The sequence below is a fragment of the Melanerpes formicivorus genome, unplaced genomic scaffold, assembly GCF_026170545.1.
Source record: "Melanerpes formicivorus ecotype bairdi unplaced genomic scaffold, bMelFor1.0.p_v2 SCAF_1, whole genome shotgun sequence".
Taxonomy (NCBI): Eukaryota; Metazoa; Chordata; class Aves; order Piciformes; family Picidae; genus Melanerpes; species Melanerpes formicivorus.
Genome location: NW_027142353.1, coordinates 33,068,058 through 33,083,463, shown reverse-complemented (window position 1 = coordinate 33,083,463; position 15,406 = coordinate 33,068,058). Strand labels below are relative to the sequence as shown.

At 47.9% G+C, this 15,406-nt stretch overlaps 1 protein-coding gene across 3 annotated transcripts in view; it reads left to right on the top strand.

Moving 5' to 3' along the window:
* WNT11 (Wnt family member 11) overlaps positions 1-15,406 on the top strand; it is a 49,957-nt gene that overhangs the window by 18,684 nt on the left and 15,867 nt on the right. For 2 of the 3 annotated variants that reach the window (XM_068139353.1, XM_068139336.1), the window contains exons 3-5: positions 3,508-3,743; positions 4,407-4,684; positions 6,033-6,325. In XM_068139353.1, the coding sequence (XP_067995454.1) occupies positions 3,508-3,743; positions 4,407-4,684; positions 6,033-6,325 (807 nt within the window). The remainder of the gene's footprint in view (positions 1-3,507; positions 3,744-4,406; positions 4,685-6,032; positions 6,326-15,406) is intronic. The other variant, XM_068139343.1, reaches the window with a different exon arrangement.

Sequence of the window (15,406 nt, the reverse complement as noted above, 5' to 3'; positions counted from 1 at the left end):
AATGAATAACATTTATGACTACCCTAAGCAGGTCATAAAAATACAAAGAGAGTTACACAGCAGGCTGCTGCTGATGGCTGGGGGTGCCTGGGGGGGATGAGCACAGCCCAGGAAGGTTTAGATTTTTTAAGGAAAAATTTCTTTACTGATAGAGTGGCCAGGTATTAGAACAGGCTGCCCAGGGAGATGGTAGAGTCACTATCCCTGGTGGTGTTTAGAAAACATCTAGACATGGCACTTTGGGACGTGGTTTAATGGCCACGGTGGTCTTAGGTCAATGGTTGGACTTGATGATCTTAGAGGTCTTTTCCAACTGGAAGGATTCCATGATTCTGTTCACAGCAGCATTTGCTGTTTTCTTTTTGACCTGGAAATGTTTGCAATTGCACACCAGAAGAACCACTGGGGTCTTTGGGGTGTTGCTGGTTTCTTCCATGGTAACAATGAGACCCTCCCATACTACTGGAAAAGTCATAAAGATGATTAGGGAACTGGAATGAAGAAAGGGTGAAAGATCTGGGGCTGTTTAGCCTGGAAAAGAGGACACATATAAAGGACTAGTGTCAAGAGGATGGGGCCAGACTGTCCTCAGTGTTGTCCAGTGACAGGACAAGAGGCAATGAACACAAACTGGAACACAGGAGGTTCCACCTAAACATATGGAAAAAATTCTTCCCTTTGAGGGTGGCAGAGCAGTGGAACAGGCTGCCCAGAGATGTTTTGGTGTCTCCATCTCTGAAGGCATTCAAAACCTGCCTGGATGTGTTTCTGGGTAATATGATCTAGGTGATCCTTCTCTGCCTAGAGATTAGACTAAATGGTCTTCAGAGGTCTCTTCCAGCCCCACCATTCTGTGATTATATATGAACACACAGGCTGGTGGTAGTGGGCCCCTCTTATTTTAATGTTGGATTAATGGTTGAATTTGATGCTCTTAAAGGCCTCTTCCAACCAAAATGATTCTATGATTCTATGGTACTCTACCTGTGCATGCTCTCATCATTCTTCTGCTCTGTTCTTGGAGACTAGAGAAACAGAGTTATCTACATGCAACAGTGATGGAATTGATGGAGGCCCTTGGTGTCAACTCCAAGGGAAAGCACGTGTCTTGCAAATTTCACACAGAATCAAATGCAGAAACACTCAGTTTGGAAAAGGTCCTCAGGATCGCCAAAGCCAACCCAGAACCCTACTCTGCAAGGTTCACCCCTAAACCATAGCCCTAAGCACCACATATAAACCACCTTGAAACACATCCAGGCTTGGGGACTCAACCACCTCCCTGCCCAGCACATTCCAGTGCCTGACCACTCTTGCTGGGAAAAAATGTTTCCTGCTGCCCAGTCTAAACCTAACCTCAAGCAGCTTGAGGCCATTCCCTCTTGATTCTATCACTAATTACCTGTGAGAAGAGACCGGCAGCAGCCACTCCACAATGTCCTTTCAGGTAGTGGTGGACATCTCAAAATAAACCATCCCCAGCTCCTTCAGTTGCTCTTCATCACATTTATTCTCAAGGCCCATCACAGCTTCCTTGCCCTCCTCTGCACTGGCTCCAGCACCTCCACATCTCTCCTGTACTGAGGTGCCCAAAACTGGACACAATACTGAAGGTGTGGCCTCAGCAGAGCTGACTACAGCTTGGTGGCTTTTCTCAAGGCCTTGCAGGGGATTTGTCTCCATAATTAATTGCATGGCATTTAGCATAATCCTTAGAGAGTGTGAGAGACAGATGTTGAATGCAAACTACTGATAACACACACTGCACTTTTTTTTTCCTCTTCTAAATACCATAGTTTTGCATGATCCAGCTTTCTGTTATCATGGAACTGAGGGGATCATTTTTCACTCAGTTGTGAGGTCCATCCTCTCCATTCTTCAGCAAAAAATCCTTTCCCATAAGGATTTACACATTCAATCAACTTGGCATACGCCTCAGGAGCTTTGTCCAGGCTGCCCTACATGACGGAGAGAAATGTGCACTTCTAGAGGGTGTTTCTTCTCATCTGCCTTAAACATCTACTTTGGATATCACTCTTCATAGCTGCCCATCTTGCTCCACAGTTTAAGCACTTAGATACAGGGAGCTAATATACACTGAGTCATAGAATCACAGCATCACAAGGGTTGGAAGTGACCTCTGGAGATCTTTGATTCCAACCCCCCCTGCCAGAGCAGGACCATAGAATCCAGTGTAGGTCACTCAGAAACACATCCAGATGGGTCTTGACAGTCTCCAGAGAAGGAGACTCCACAACCTCACTGGGCAGCCTGTTCTAGTGCTCTGTGACCCTTACATAAAGAAGTTCTTCTTGTGCTGTAGTTTACATCCATTGCCCCTTGTCCCATCACAGGGCACAAGAGAGCAGAGTCTGTCCCTTCCTTCCTGACACCCACCCCTCAGATATTTGTATGCATTTATGTTATGGGTTAGGACTGGATCCCCCAGTAATTTGGAAATTCACCCCCAGAAGCAATTTTGCCACACTCAGAATTTGGGAATAAAACGAAATTATATTTACAAGAAGCAAACTAAATATAAAAGTATAAAAGTCAATAAACATGTACAAAATATGTATTTATATGAATTTGCAGTTCAGCAACACCACAATAGCCTCTTGTACACTAAATCAGCTCTCTCCCCCTCTCTGGACACAAAGGGTCCAGAGGGCTGTATATAGCCAGGCAGCTATCTCTACCCCACTGTACCTTAGCCCAAATCATAGAATACCTTGGGTTGGAAGGGACTCTTGAAGGTCATCCATAGGGTTGTTCAGTCTGGAGAAGAGAAGACTGAGAAGAGAATTTGTGAATGTTTATAAATAGCTGATGGGTGGGTGTCAAGATGAGGCCAGGCTCTTTTCCGTGGTGTCCTGTGATAGGACAAGGAGCAATGGATACAAAGTGGAACCCAGGAAGTTCCATCTCAACATGAGGAAGAAATTCTTTACTGTGAAGATGATGGAGCACTGGAACAGGTTGCTCAGAGAGGCTGTGGAGTCTCCTTCTCTAGAGGCTTTCAAAACCTGTCTGGATATGTTCCTGTGTGACCTGCCCTAGGTGACCCTGCTTTGGCAGTGGGGTTGGACTCAATGATCTTCAGAGGTCATTTGCAACCGCTACCATTCCATGATTCTAGGATTCTATGATCTTGTCTACCCCCAGTGCAGTGAGCATGGACATCTTTAACTCAATCAGGTTGCTCAGGGCCCTGTTAAGTTTGACCTTGAATGTCTCAGGGATGGGGCCTCCACATCCTCTCTGGGCAACCTGTTCCAGTATTTCACTACCATTATCATAAAGCATTTCCTCCTAATGTTCAACCTAAATCTACCCTGCTGTAGATTAAAACTATTGTCCCTTGTCCTGTCACTGCATGCCACAGCAAGTCAGATGAACACAGGATAACACATTGACTGAGCAGGAGGTAGCACAGACAACATTGACCTGAAAAAATAATATTTCATGTGGATTTTAATGCCTTTCTACATCTGCTTGTCTCCTCAGAGCTCTGTCCAAGACACCTTCAGCTTTGGCCCTGAATCAAACCCAGCACTGCAAGCAGCTCGAGGGCTTGGTGGTGTCCCAGGTGCAGCTGTGCCGCAGCAACCTGGAGCTGATGCAGACCATCATCCAGGCAGCACGGGAGGTGATCAAGACCTGCCGTAAAACCTTCTCAGACATGAGGTGGAACTGCTCCTCCATTGAGCTGGCTCCTAACTACCTGCTGGACTTAGAGAGAGGTAAAGAGCACTGCGGGGGACATGAGTGAGTAGAGTCAGGCAGGGGGTGTGTATGTGGAGTACCTGCAGAACTGTGTCCAGTTCTGGAGGTGCTGGAAGGTGTCCAGAGAAGGGCCACGAGGATGAGCAGAGGGCTGGAGCTCCTCTCCTAAGAGGACAGACTGAGAATTCCATGGGTTCACGTGCCTCCTTGCCCTGCTAGGATGTTACTTTGTGTTCAAGACCTCACTTAGGAATCATAGAATCACAGACTTGTCAGGGTTGGAAGGGATCCCAAGGATCACCTAGTTGCAACCCCCCTGCCATGGCCAGGGACACCTCACACTACATCAGATTGCTCAGAGCCACATCCAGCCTGGCCTTAAAAACCTCCAGGCATGAGGCTTCCACCACCTCCCTGGGCAACCTGTTCCAGTGTCTCACCACCCTCACGGGGAAGAACTTCTTCCTAACATCCAATCTGAATCTCCCCACTTCTAGTTTTGTTCCTTTCCCCCTAGTCCTGTCATTACCTGACACCCTATAAAGGAGACGTTCTCCAAGCTGGTAATGCCATGGGAGGGCTCATCTGCATTAAGTTGATGTGTTTGGTGTTCTGCGAGTCTCTTTAAGGGAATGTTTAGCTGTCCCAGGAGGCTGAGCTGGAGTTCTTGTCTCTTCTAGGCACAAGAGAGTCAGCATTTGTGTATGCCCTTTCTGCTGCTGCTATCAGCCACACCATCGCCAGAGCCTGCACCACCGGGGACCTCCCTGGCTGTTCCTGTGGTCCCATCCCAGGTGAGACACCTGGACCTGGGTATCGATGGGGAGGATGTGCAGACAACCTCAACTATGGTCTTATCATGGGGTCCAAATTTTCAGATGCTCCCATGAAGATGAAAAAATCAGGATCACAAGCCAATAAACTGATGCATCTGCACAACAGTGAAGTAGGGAGACAGGTAACAAATCCACAAGAGTTGTTGTCATTGTACAAGTGGTTGGTTGCTCTGCGAGGTTCAGTGTCTCCAGCAGCTAGTGAAAGGAGCAGGTTTCTCCTAGACTGCTCCCAGCTCCTTTGGCTTGCTGAAGGCTGTGGCTATATAACTTGTGCTAGGCCTCAGGAGGTCCAGAATGGTATTGTCACTGTATGCCACCAGGGGTGGGATGTCTTACTGCCAGCCTTTCCCCAGACAAGGATGGCTCTGGCTTGCTTAGCCCAAGAGGTGTGGTGGGGATGGGTCCGTGGTGCTCTGCCAAGGGCGTTGCACAAGCTGTGGAAGCATGGAGGATTATCATCTGCCAGATGTGTCCAGCAGCAGCTGCCTCCCAGCCATCCCTGCAGCCAGGAGGGCTGAGTTTTCCCTCTCAAACTGTTTCCCTAGTGATTATTCCCATATCTGGCAGGAGCTGCTTCTAACAGCTTGCATCCAGTGAAGGGATAATGCTCACCACGTGCAAAGCTTGGTGTGCACCAAGGTGCAAATCCCTCCACACAGCCAGAGAAATGGGTGGAGGACTGTAAAGCTGAGCCCTACACCCATCTCTGGGACTGCAGTGGCTCCCTGGTCTGGTCCTACCACACAGCTTGGTCTTTCCAAGGCTGCCTGTGGAGTAGACAAACCTTGGAATGTGTGAGCTCCTTGGCAGCTTACTGTGTATCTCCAGGCTGAGCTCACCTTTGCAGAGTACAACCATGCTGAGCTTGCCTCCCCTGGGTGTGTTTCTCTACCATTCCCACTCTGGTGGTTCCTTTAATTTTCAAAATGTCCTGAGTTTTGATTTGAATTCCAATGGGCAATTTTTTTGTTCTGCTTGGGACCTATTGAAGCCATGGCTGAATCATTCATCCCTTCCTGGCAACATCCTTCTGTGTCCCACAGAAATGAGACTAGTGCAGAACCAACCTAAAAGGCTCTTTCGGCCTCGTGTGAGGAAGTAAGGCAAGGTGAGGATGCCTTGAGTTCCTCAGAGCCTTAACATCTTTATTACCCAAAGCTGCTGGAGGCAGAAACAGATGATAATCATTCCTTTATGGATTGCCCTTGATTTTCAGCTCCTTAGAGGGTGGAAGCACAACCCTACATAGATATCTGAGCAAAGTTCAATATGTTCTTTTCCCTGCTGACTTCAAAGGTGCCTTGGTGAAAGTAATCCTGGGCTGATAGTGGTCACCAAGGAGCTGTGGGATCTCATTCCCAGTAGCTGCTCTAGAAAGTGCTAAGGAAGTGCCTTCTTTAGCAAGCTTGTGTGATGTTCTGAAGTGAGACAAGGAAGGGCATTTCCTAACTCCTGCATTCCTTTTTGCAGGTCTTGAAAGCCTCTCTTGAAATGAAATGTAAGTGCCATGGAGTTTCTGGTTCATGCTCTATCAAGACCTGTTGGAAAGGCCTTCAAGAGCTAAGAGACATTGCATTGGACCTCAAAAACAAGTATCTGTCAGCCACCAAGGTGGTTCATCGGCCCATGGGCACACGGAAATACCTGGTGCCAAAGGATATTGATATCAGGCCAGTTAAGGAGACAGAGCTGATTTACCTGCAGAGCTCGCCTGATTTCTGCATGAAGAACGAAAAAGTGGGGTCACACGGCACCCAGGACAGGTGAGGGAGACTGCAGTGGCTGCTGACTGCACTCTGAGCCCCAAAGAGAGAAGGGGAAGAGGGGAACATGTGTGAGTAAGAGTCAGATAACTGGGGAAGTAGCACACACGTGCAAGTTCAGAGCAGGTTGAGAGTAGCTCTAAAGAAAGACTAGGGAGTGTTGGTTGATGAGAAGCTCACCATGAGCTGGAAGTGTCCTTATGCAACCCAGAAGACACCCATGTGCTGGGCTGCAGCAAGAGGAGTGTGGCCAGCAGGGCAAGAGAGGGGATTCTGCCCCTTGACTCTGCTCTGCTGAGACCCCATCTTGAATATTTCATCCAATTCTGGTGTCCCCAGGCAGAAGAAGGACACAGAGCTGTTGGAATGAGCCCAGAGGAGGGACACCAAGATGGACCACCTCTACTATGAGGATAGGCTGAGGGAGCTGGGGTCGTTCAGCCTGGAGAAGAGTGGAGTTCAGTAGGATCTTATAGCTGCCTGAAGGAAGGCTGCAGAAGGACCTTACCTAAGGGTTTCTAGAGACAAGACAAAGGAGAATGATTTGAAGCTGAGGGAGAGCAGGGTTAGAGTGGATCTTAGGAAGAAGTTGCTCAGTACAAGGATGGTGAGACACTGGAATAGGCTGCCCAGGAAGGCTGTGGGTGCCTCCTCCTTGGAGGTATTCAAGACCAGGTCGGATGAGGCTCTGAGCAGCTGAGTCTAGTTGAGAGGTGTCCCTGCCCATGGCAGGGAGGTTGGAGTGGATGATGTCTGAGGTCCCTTCCAACCTAAGCCATTCTATGATTCTATGATCTCTAACACACAGTATGGCCTACAGGTGCCTGAGTCTATTAGTGGAGGCTGTGGCCAAAACAGGTTGCAGATTCCTTCTAGGTTATATGAGCAGGTACAAGATACCTTCTGAAATCCCCAAGGCAGCTCATCTCTGCAGGAGCTTCAAATGATCAAACATTGACTTACTGATGTGTTGAGCCTCTCGAATTCAATTCTTGCAGTCACTGCCGATGTGATGAGTTGTGACTCTACTTTAAGGCTCCTGTAAACAAGCCAAGTGTTAACCCAGTTGGGACCAGTGCTCCCAGGCAGCCTTAAGAAAGCCCTGACAACTACAAAGTGGGAATTTTTAGGATTTTTTGTCTTCCACTGCACTTTAAAACTCCAAATGTGTTTGTATTGCTCGTGTCTCTGCAGAGGAATTTCTACTTCTCATGATCAATTAGTGATTTATGATCATCACACCCAACCTTCACCCAACCAGAATCCATTCCAACCTGACCTTAAATGCTTCCAGAGATATCCTTTGGCAACAGCCATTTAATCTGGAACCACAACTCTGTACTCAATATATCAGCATTTACCTGGTGGAGGTGATCATGAAATGATGACATCTGAGTGAAACAAGTGTGTCCTTTTCATCTTCTTCAACAAGCAACTGAATATGAGGCAGCAGGGTGCCCAGGTGGCCAAGAAAGCCAATGGCCTCCTGGCTGGGAATAGAAATGCTGTGTCCAGCAGGAGCAGGGAGGGGATTGTCCCCTGGGACTCAGCTCTGGTCAGGCCACACCTTGAGTGTTGTGTCCAGTTTTGGGCACCTCCATACATGAGAGATGTGGAGGTGCTGGAGCCAGTGCAGAGGAAGTCAAGTAAGCTGTGAAGGGCCTTGAGAATAAATGTGATGAAGAGCAACTGAAGGAGCTGGGGATGGTTAGCTGACTCCAGCTACCCAAAAGGATGTTGTGGAGAGGCTACTGCTGGTCTCTTCTCACAGGTTATTAGTGACAGAACAAGAGGAAATGGCCTCAAGCTGCTACTGGGTAAGTTTAGACTGGACACTGGGAAACATTTTTTCACAGCAAGAGTGGTCAGGCAGGGAGGCAGTTGAGTCCCCAGCCCTGGATGTGTTTCAAGGTGGTTTGGATGTGGTGCTTAGGGCTCTGGTTTAGGGGTGAGCCTTGTAATGTAGGGTTCTGGGTTGGCCTTGGTGATCCTGAGGGTCTTTTCCAACCTGAATGTTTCTGTGGTTCTGTGATTCTTATGCTTTGTGGTAGTTAACAGTTTTGTAACCTCCAAACCCAATGGCTAGACTGCTCTGCAACAGCTTTGTGGTGGGCACAGCAGGCTGACAACCATTATCAGCCTGGCCATGCACCAGTAATTAACATGTGAAGATGTTTATGAGTCAGTCAGGATTGTGGGGAAAAAGCATGTTTTGAGGTTGGTTTCTGAAGGAAAATGTCATTTGAGTGGAAGTGATGGGTTTGGTTTTTTGTGGATTTGTATAGTTTTGCACAAATTTGTGTGTTGGTTGAGTCACCAACCTTGGATGTGTTTAAAGGTCACTTGGATATGGTGCTTGGGGATATATTTTAGGGGTGAACCCTGTAGAGTAGGATTCTGGGTTGGACCAGGGCAAGGAAGCTGTGAAGGGCCTGGACAATAAATTTTATGAGGAGCAACTGAGGGAGCTGGGGCTGGTTAGTTTGGAGAAGAGGAGGCTGGGCAGGGAGGTGGTGTTTTGAGGCTGGTGTTTTGAGGTTGGTTTCTGAGGGAAAAATGTAACTTGAGTGGAAGTGATGGGTTTGGGTTTTTGTTTGCTTTTGGGGGGGTTTTTTGGTTGGTTGGTTTGGGTTTTGGTTTGGGGTTTTTTGTTTGGTTTTTGGTTTGGGTTTTTTTTGGTGGGTTTCTATAGATTTGGACAAATTTGTGTCTTGAAAAAGACCTTTTTGTTGTTCCACTCTGTTTTCATGGAATCATAGAACTGTTGAGGTTGGAAGAGACCTTACAAGTCCAACTGCTCGCCTAAAGCTTTCAATCCCACCAATGACAAAAAAATAATAAATCAAAATAAAACTGGGGAGGTTGTTTGGAAATTAGATTGTTTTTAAGGAACTGGGTGACATCAACAGGTTGCGTCAAACCCCAAGCTGAATCCATGACAGATTTGACATGCAAAACATTTCCCATGAGCTGAAATCCTTTAGAAGAGGAGAGAGGCAGGACTTCTTCTTCAGCTAATTTTGCTTTGCAGCAGATTTTTACCTTTGTTTTAATCCCTATTAGGGATGAAAAATATGTCAAGGTCTCAAAAGGTTTTATTTTGTTTTGTTCTGCTTTGTTATTCCATCTAAGGGTAGGGAAATATCTCTTGCAGGCGTCCCTTTATCCCCCAGCCGGGTGACGGCAGTGATTGTGAGCCTGCCAGGCGAGGGTCCACAGGAAGTGAGGTTGAGTGAGGATTTAGAGGACTGAGATATTAAGGCAGGAGAGGATGACTGTCAAAAGGAACCTGTCAAGAAATACTCCTTATGTGCAAGATAGTGACAGACTTGTGGGAGGGGAAGAGGGTGAGATAGGCCTGCAACTCAGCATGGGACTGTCTCAGGCTAAGTTCTGTGAAGAAATTTCTCTGAAGAAATTGTTCCCAGAAAGAGCAATTGGTCATTGGAATGTGCTGCCCAGGGAGGTGGTGGAGTTACCATCACTGGAATTGGTTAGAAAGAGCCTGGATGAGGCATTTGGTGCCATGGTTTAGTTGATGAGATGGTGTTGGGTGATAGGTTGGACTGGATGATCTTGAAAGTCTTTTCCAACCTGGTTAATTCTGTATTCTGTATTAAGGCCAGTTTCATCACAATCCATCTATCAGCTCTTCACAGGATGCCTGGTGTCTCAAAATTAGCACAAATAACACAAGCCCCAGCCCTTCAGCACTGGTTAGGCCACACCTTGAGTACTGTGTCCAGTTCTGGGCCCCTCAATTTAATAAAGATGTTGAGATGCTGGAACACGTCCAGAGAATTGCAACAAAGCTGGTGAGGGGTCTGGAGCACAGTCCTGTGAGGATAGGGCTGAGGGAGCTGAGGGTGTTTAGCTCAAAGAAGAAGAGGCTCAGGGGAGACCTTATTGCCGTCTACAACTACCTGAAGGGAGGTTGTAGCCAGGTGGGGGTTGGTGTCTTCTCCCAGGCAACCAGCAACAGAATGAGAGGACACAGTCTCAAGCTGTGCAAGGGGAAGTTTAGGCTCAATCTTAGAAAGAAGTTCTTCTCAGAAAGAGAGATTGGCCATTGGAATTGGCTGCCCAGGGAGGTGGTGTGGTTAGTGTCCTTGGAGGTGTTTAAGAGAAGCCTGGATGATGCACTTAGTGCCATGGTCTGGTTGATTGGATAGGGTTGGGTGATCAGTTGGACTTGATGATCTTGGAAGTCTCTTCCAACCTGGTTGATTCTGTGATTCTGTAACAGAGCAGAAGAAACAAGTGTGAAATGCACACAGTCTGTTTCCAGATCAGCTCTGTCTTCCCAAAGGGAGCAAGGAAAATGAGGGGAGATTCCCTCACCTCTTCCTCCTCCCAGGGATGCCTTTTTCCCTTAGCAATTTTTCTCTTGTGGAGAGAGACATCTAAATGTCTTTTAAACATGGAGGCTCTGTTCCAGCTGGCTGTTGGGGCAGCAGAGATAGTGCCTAATGACAGGGATGAGGGAGAAGGAGCAGAAAAGGGATGCTCATAGAGAGGGTGGAGAAAAATCTGCTCAGTGCTTACTCTGCAGAGATGTAAAAACACTCACCTGGAAATAACCCAAATAGTTTTTTCTTTTATAAGTCAAACCCCAGAGGGATCTTAACATTTTATCCTTGTGAACATCATTTTCTCCAAAGATATCCCACTTTTCCCTCCTAGGCTCATTTTAAGGTCTTTCATGGCAAATGTAATCAAAAAGGGACTTTTAGTGGTGGTCCCCCAGTTTTCCTCGCTTCTCCCACCACTTGCCTGGTCCCTTTTTGTTTTCCTGGCCATGAACATGGGTGCAGGGAGCAACCCATGGGATGTTACAGTGCAGACCCTTCCCACTATGCCCCAGAAAGCCTTGACCTATGTAACTTCATCACACTCTATAGAACAAATCTTATGAGGATCAGCTGACAGATATGGGATGGTTTGGTCTAGAGTAGGCTGAGGGGAGACTTTACTGCTCTGTACAACTCCCTGAAAGGAGGTTGTAGTGAAGTGGGTGTTGGTCTCTTCTTCCAAGTAGCTAGTGGTGGAGGATGAGAAGAAATGGCCTCAAGATGCATCAGGAAAGGTTTAGGTTGGATATTAGGGAACATTTCTTTCCTAAAAGAGTTGTCAGGGATTGGAACAGGCTGCCCAGGGAGGTGGTGGGGTCACCATCCCTGCAGGTGTTCTAGAAATGGGTGGACACAGCACTTGGGGACATGGTTTAGTGGGCATGGTGGTGTTTGATTGACAGTTGGACTCAATGATCTTAGAGGCTTTTCCCAAACTTAAGGATCCTAGGATTCTATCTTTCCAGCCTCACTTTCTGTCTCCAAAGGGACACAGAATGGAAGGGACCCCATTAAGAACCCCATTTCAATATGCAGTTTTCAATATGCAGGGAGATTGGGAGGAGCACCAACAGAACCTCCACCTTGGACTTCCGAAGGGCGAACTTCAGCCTATTTAAAAAATTTGTCTGCAAAGTCCCCTGGGTACCAGCCCTCATGAACCAAGGGGTTCAGGAGGGTTGGACCTACTTCAAACAGGAGCTCTTGAAGGCACAGGAATTGGCGGTTCCCATGTGCCGGAAGGCAAGCCGGCGGGGAAGGCGACCGGCCTGGATGAGCAAGCAGCTCCTGGAGGATTTAAGGGGGAAGAGGAGGCTGTATCACCTTTGGAAGGAGGGGAAGGCTTCTCGAGGTATGTTCAAGGAAGCTGTTAGATTATGTAGGAATAAAAGTAGGGAGGCTAAGGCCCAGCTGGAACTGAAGCTGGCCACCTCAGTCAAAGATAATAAAAAGCATTTTTATAAATATATTAACAATAAGAAGAAGGGCAGGAAGAACCTGAACTCCCTAGTGGACCTGGAGGGGAACACAGTTACTGAGGATGAGGATAAAGCTGAGGTCCTGAACACCTTCTTTGCCTCAATTTTTAACAGCAAGGCAGGAGTTCAGGACGAGTGGTCTCCGGAGCTGGGCGTTGGGGTCGGGGAGCAGAGTAATACCCTGGAAATCCATGAAGAGTTAGTTCGGGACCTGCTGAGCCACTTGGATATCCACAAGTCCATGGGACCAGATGGGATCCATCCTAGGGTGCTGAGAGAGCTGGCGGATGTGCTAGCTAGGCCACTCTCCATCATTTTCCTCCAGTCCTGGCTCACTGGTGAGGTCCCAGATGACTGGAAACTGGCCAACGTGGTCCCCATCCACAAGAAGGGTCGGATGGAGGAACCTGGAAACTACAGGCCGGTCAGCCTGACCTCAGTGCCAGGGAAAGTGATGGAGCAGATTATCCTGGCAGCAATAACTGCGCACCTGAAGCATGGCCAAGGGCTCAGGTCCAGCCAACATGGATTCAGGAAGGGCAGATCCTGCCTCTCCAACCTGATCTCTTTCTATGATCAGGTGACCCGCCTGGTGGATGTGGGGAGGCCTGTGGATGTGGTCTACCTAGACTTCAGCAAGGCCTTTGACACCGTCCCCCACAGCAAACTGCTGACTAAGCTGTCAGCCTGTGGATTGGACCACTACACTCTGTGCTGGGTTAGGAACTGGCTGGAGGGCCGGGCCCAGAGAGTGGTCGTGAACGGTGCCACATCCAGCTGGAGGCCAGTCACCAGTGGTGTCCCCCAGGGATCAGTGCTGGGCCCTGTCCTCTTCAACATATTCGTTGATGATCTGGATGAAGGGGTAGAGTCAGTCATCAGCAAGTTTGCAGATGACACAAAGTTAGGGGCAGATGTTAGTCAATTAGAGGGTAGAAAGGCTCTGCAGAGGGACCTCGACCGACTGGAAAGATGGGCAGAGTCCAATGGGATGGCTTTCAACAAGTCCAAGTGCCGAGTGCTGCACTTTGGCCATGGCAATCCCATGCAGAGCTATAGGCTGGGGTCGGAGTGGCTGGAGAGCTCCCAGACAGAGAGGGACCTGGGTGTGCTGATCGACAGCCACCTGAATATGAGCCAGCAGTGTGCTCAGGTGGCCAGGAGGGCCAATAGCATTCTGGCCTGCATTAGGAATAGTGTGGCCAGCAGGAGCAGGGAGGTCATAGTGCCCCTGTACTCTGCTTTGGTTAGGCTGCACCTTGAGTACTGTGTCCAGTTCTGGGCTCCTCAGTTTAAGAAGGACATTGAGACACTTGAGCGTGTCCAGAGAAGGGCAACAAGGCTGGTGAGAGGCCTTGAACACAAGCCCTATGAGGAGAGGCTGAGGGAGCTGGGATTGTTTAGCCTGGAGAAGAGGAGGCTCAGGGGTGACCTTATTGCCCTCTACAACTACCTGAAGGGTGGTTGTAGCCAGGAGGGAGTTGGCCTCTTCTCCCAGGCAACCAGCACCAGAACAAGAGGACACAGTCTCAAGCTGCGCCAGGGGAGGTTCAGACTCAAGGTGAGGAGGAAGTTCTTCACCGAGCGAGTCATTCGGCATTGGAATGGGTTGCCCAGGGAGGTGGTTGAGTCATCGACCCTGGAGGCGTTCAAGGGGAGATTGGACGTGGCACTTGGTGCCATGGTCTAGTCATGGGGTCTGTGGTGTCAGGTTGGACTCGATGATCCTCGAGGTCCTTTCCAACCTAAGTGATACTGTGATACTGTGATACTGTGTGATTTCCTGTTACTAGATTTTTAAACTATCATTTTCCTTACAAAAAAATTGAGTAGTTTTGCATCATATGGAGAAAAAGTCCTTTCCCCACTCCCTTTCCCCAAGGTCTGACACTTGCTCAGAGCACTCTGGAAGCTGGACAGAGGATGATGGCTAAATTGCAACACCTTGGATGTATTGGGTTTCAGTGTATGCTGTAGGGAACAATCTGCACCAGCAGGTGGGTGGAAGGGATAAGCTAATGGGTGGCTTCCATCTCTTCCTCTGATTATGTGGAATTATTATTTCATGAAGGAAAGGGAATCGAATTACCTTGTAGTGGAAATGTGTGAAAATGCACTCAGAAAACATGCACTCAGTTACTCAAATGCCTTTTCAGAGCTCTTTGCTGAAAGGATTTCAAAGCTTTATTTGGAACAAACCTGAAATGTTTTCTAAGACAGCTTGGCCTTTCACAGTTTGTTGGAATTAGGAATGGCTTGGAAATCTGCAGGTTTCCAAGCACTTGGGGTGTATCCAGGTATCAAAGTCAGGCAGCTGAACCTGAGATGTGAAGCCTCTTTGAAGTGCTCAAAATCTGATTATGGAACTGAGTTTTGTAACCACTGTGCCAAGGCTGCTGCAAACATAGCCCTCATCAATTCCAGCCAAGCTTCATGTGATAAAATGCCACCATCCACACTTTCAGAGCCAAGAAAAAGTGGTTTGGGGGGGGTGGGGGTGTGGAAATCTAAAGAGGCTGCTCTGTGGAGAAATGACTTGTATAACTTTCATTACAACAATTTAACCACTGGGGACACAAAAAAAATAAATGTCTGTGTTCCCATTTCAGAGCTTTCTTGGACTAAAGCACCCTATAGATCATCTTTTAATAAGGTAGTTAAATTTCTCCTGCTTGAAAAGTTCACTATCAGCTCCCAGTCAATGATAAATAGTAGCAGATTATAAAATTGAGATCACTTTTGTGAGAAAAGCAGCAAAAGTATTAACCTTCTTTATCAGTAGGATGCAAATGTATCATATTTCAAAGGCTGTTGAAGGTCCCTTAAGGAATCCAAGGAACAGGGAATTCTGCCATGCATGCAAAAGCCTCCAGCCCCTGAAGCCTTCAGAGATAACTGTTTATTACTGATCTTTCCCAGAGCAGCTTTGGAGCCAAGTGAATGCTGCTCCCTCCTTGCTGAAGATGGGGAGAAGGAGCTCGCTTGTGCTGCAGAAACTGGGCTGCAATGCTGCCCTGCAGATGAGCTGGGCTGGTCACTCACCACTCCTTAGCTGCCTCAATTTGGCAATGGATGTGGCCATTCTGTGATGGTTGCTCCTTGTTCACGTATTCATAGAATCACAGATGGCTTGGGGTGGAAGAGAGCTTTAAGCCATCTAGTCCAACCTCCCTGCAGTCAGCAGGGACACCTTCAACTACATCAGGTTGTTCAGAGCTCCAGACAACCTGATCTGGGATGTTTCCATGGAT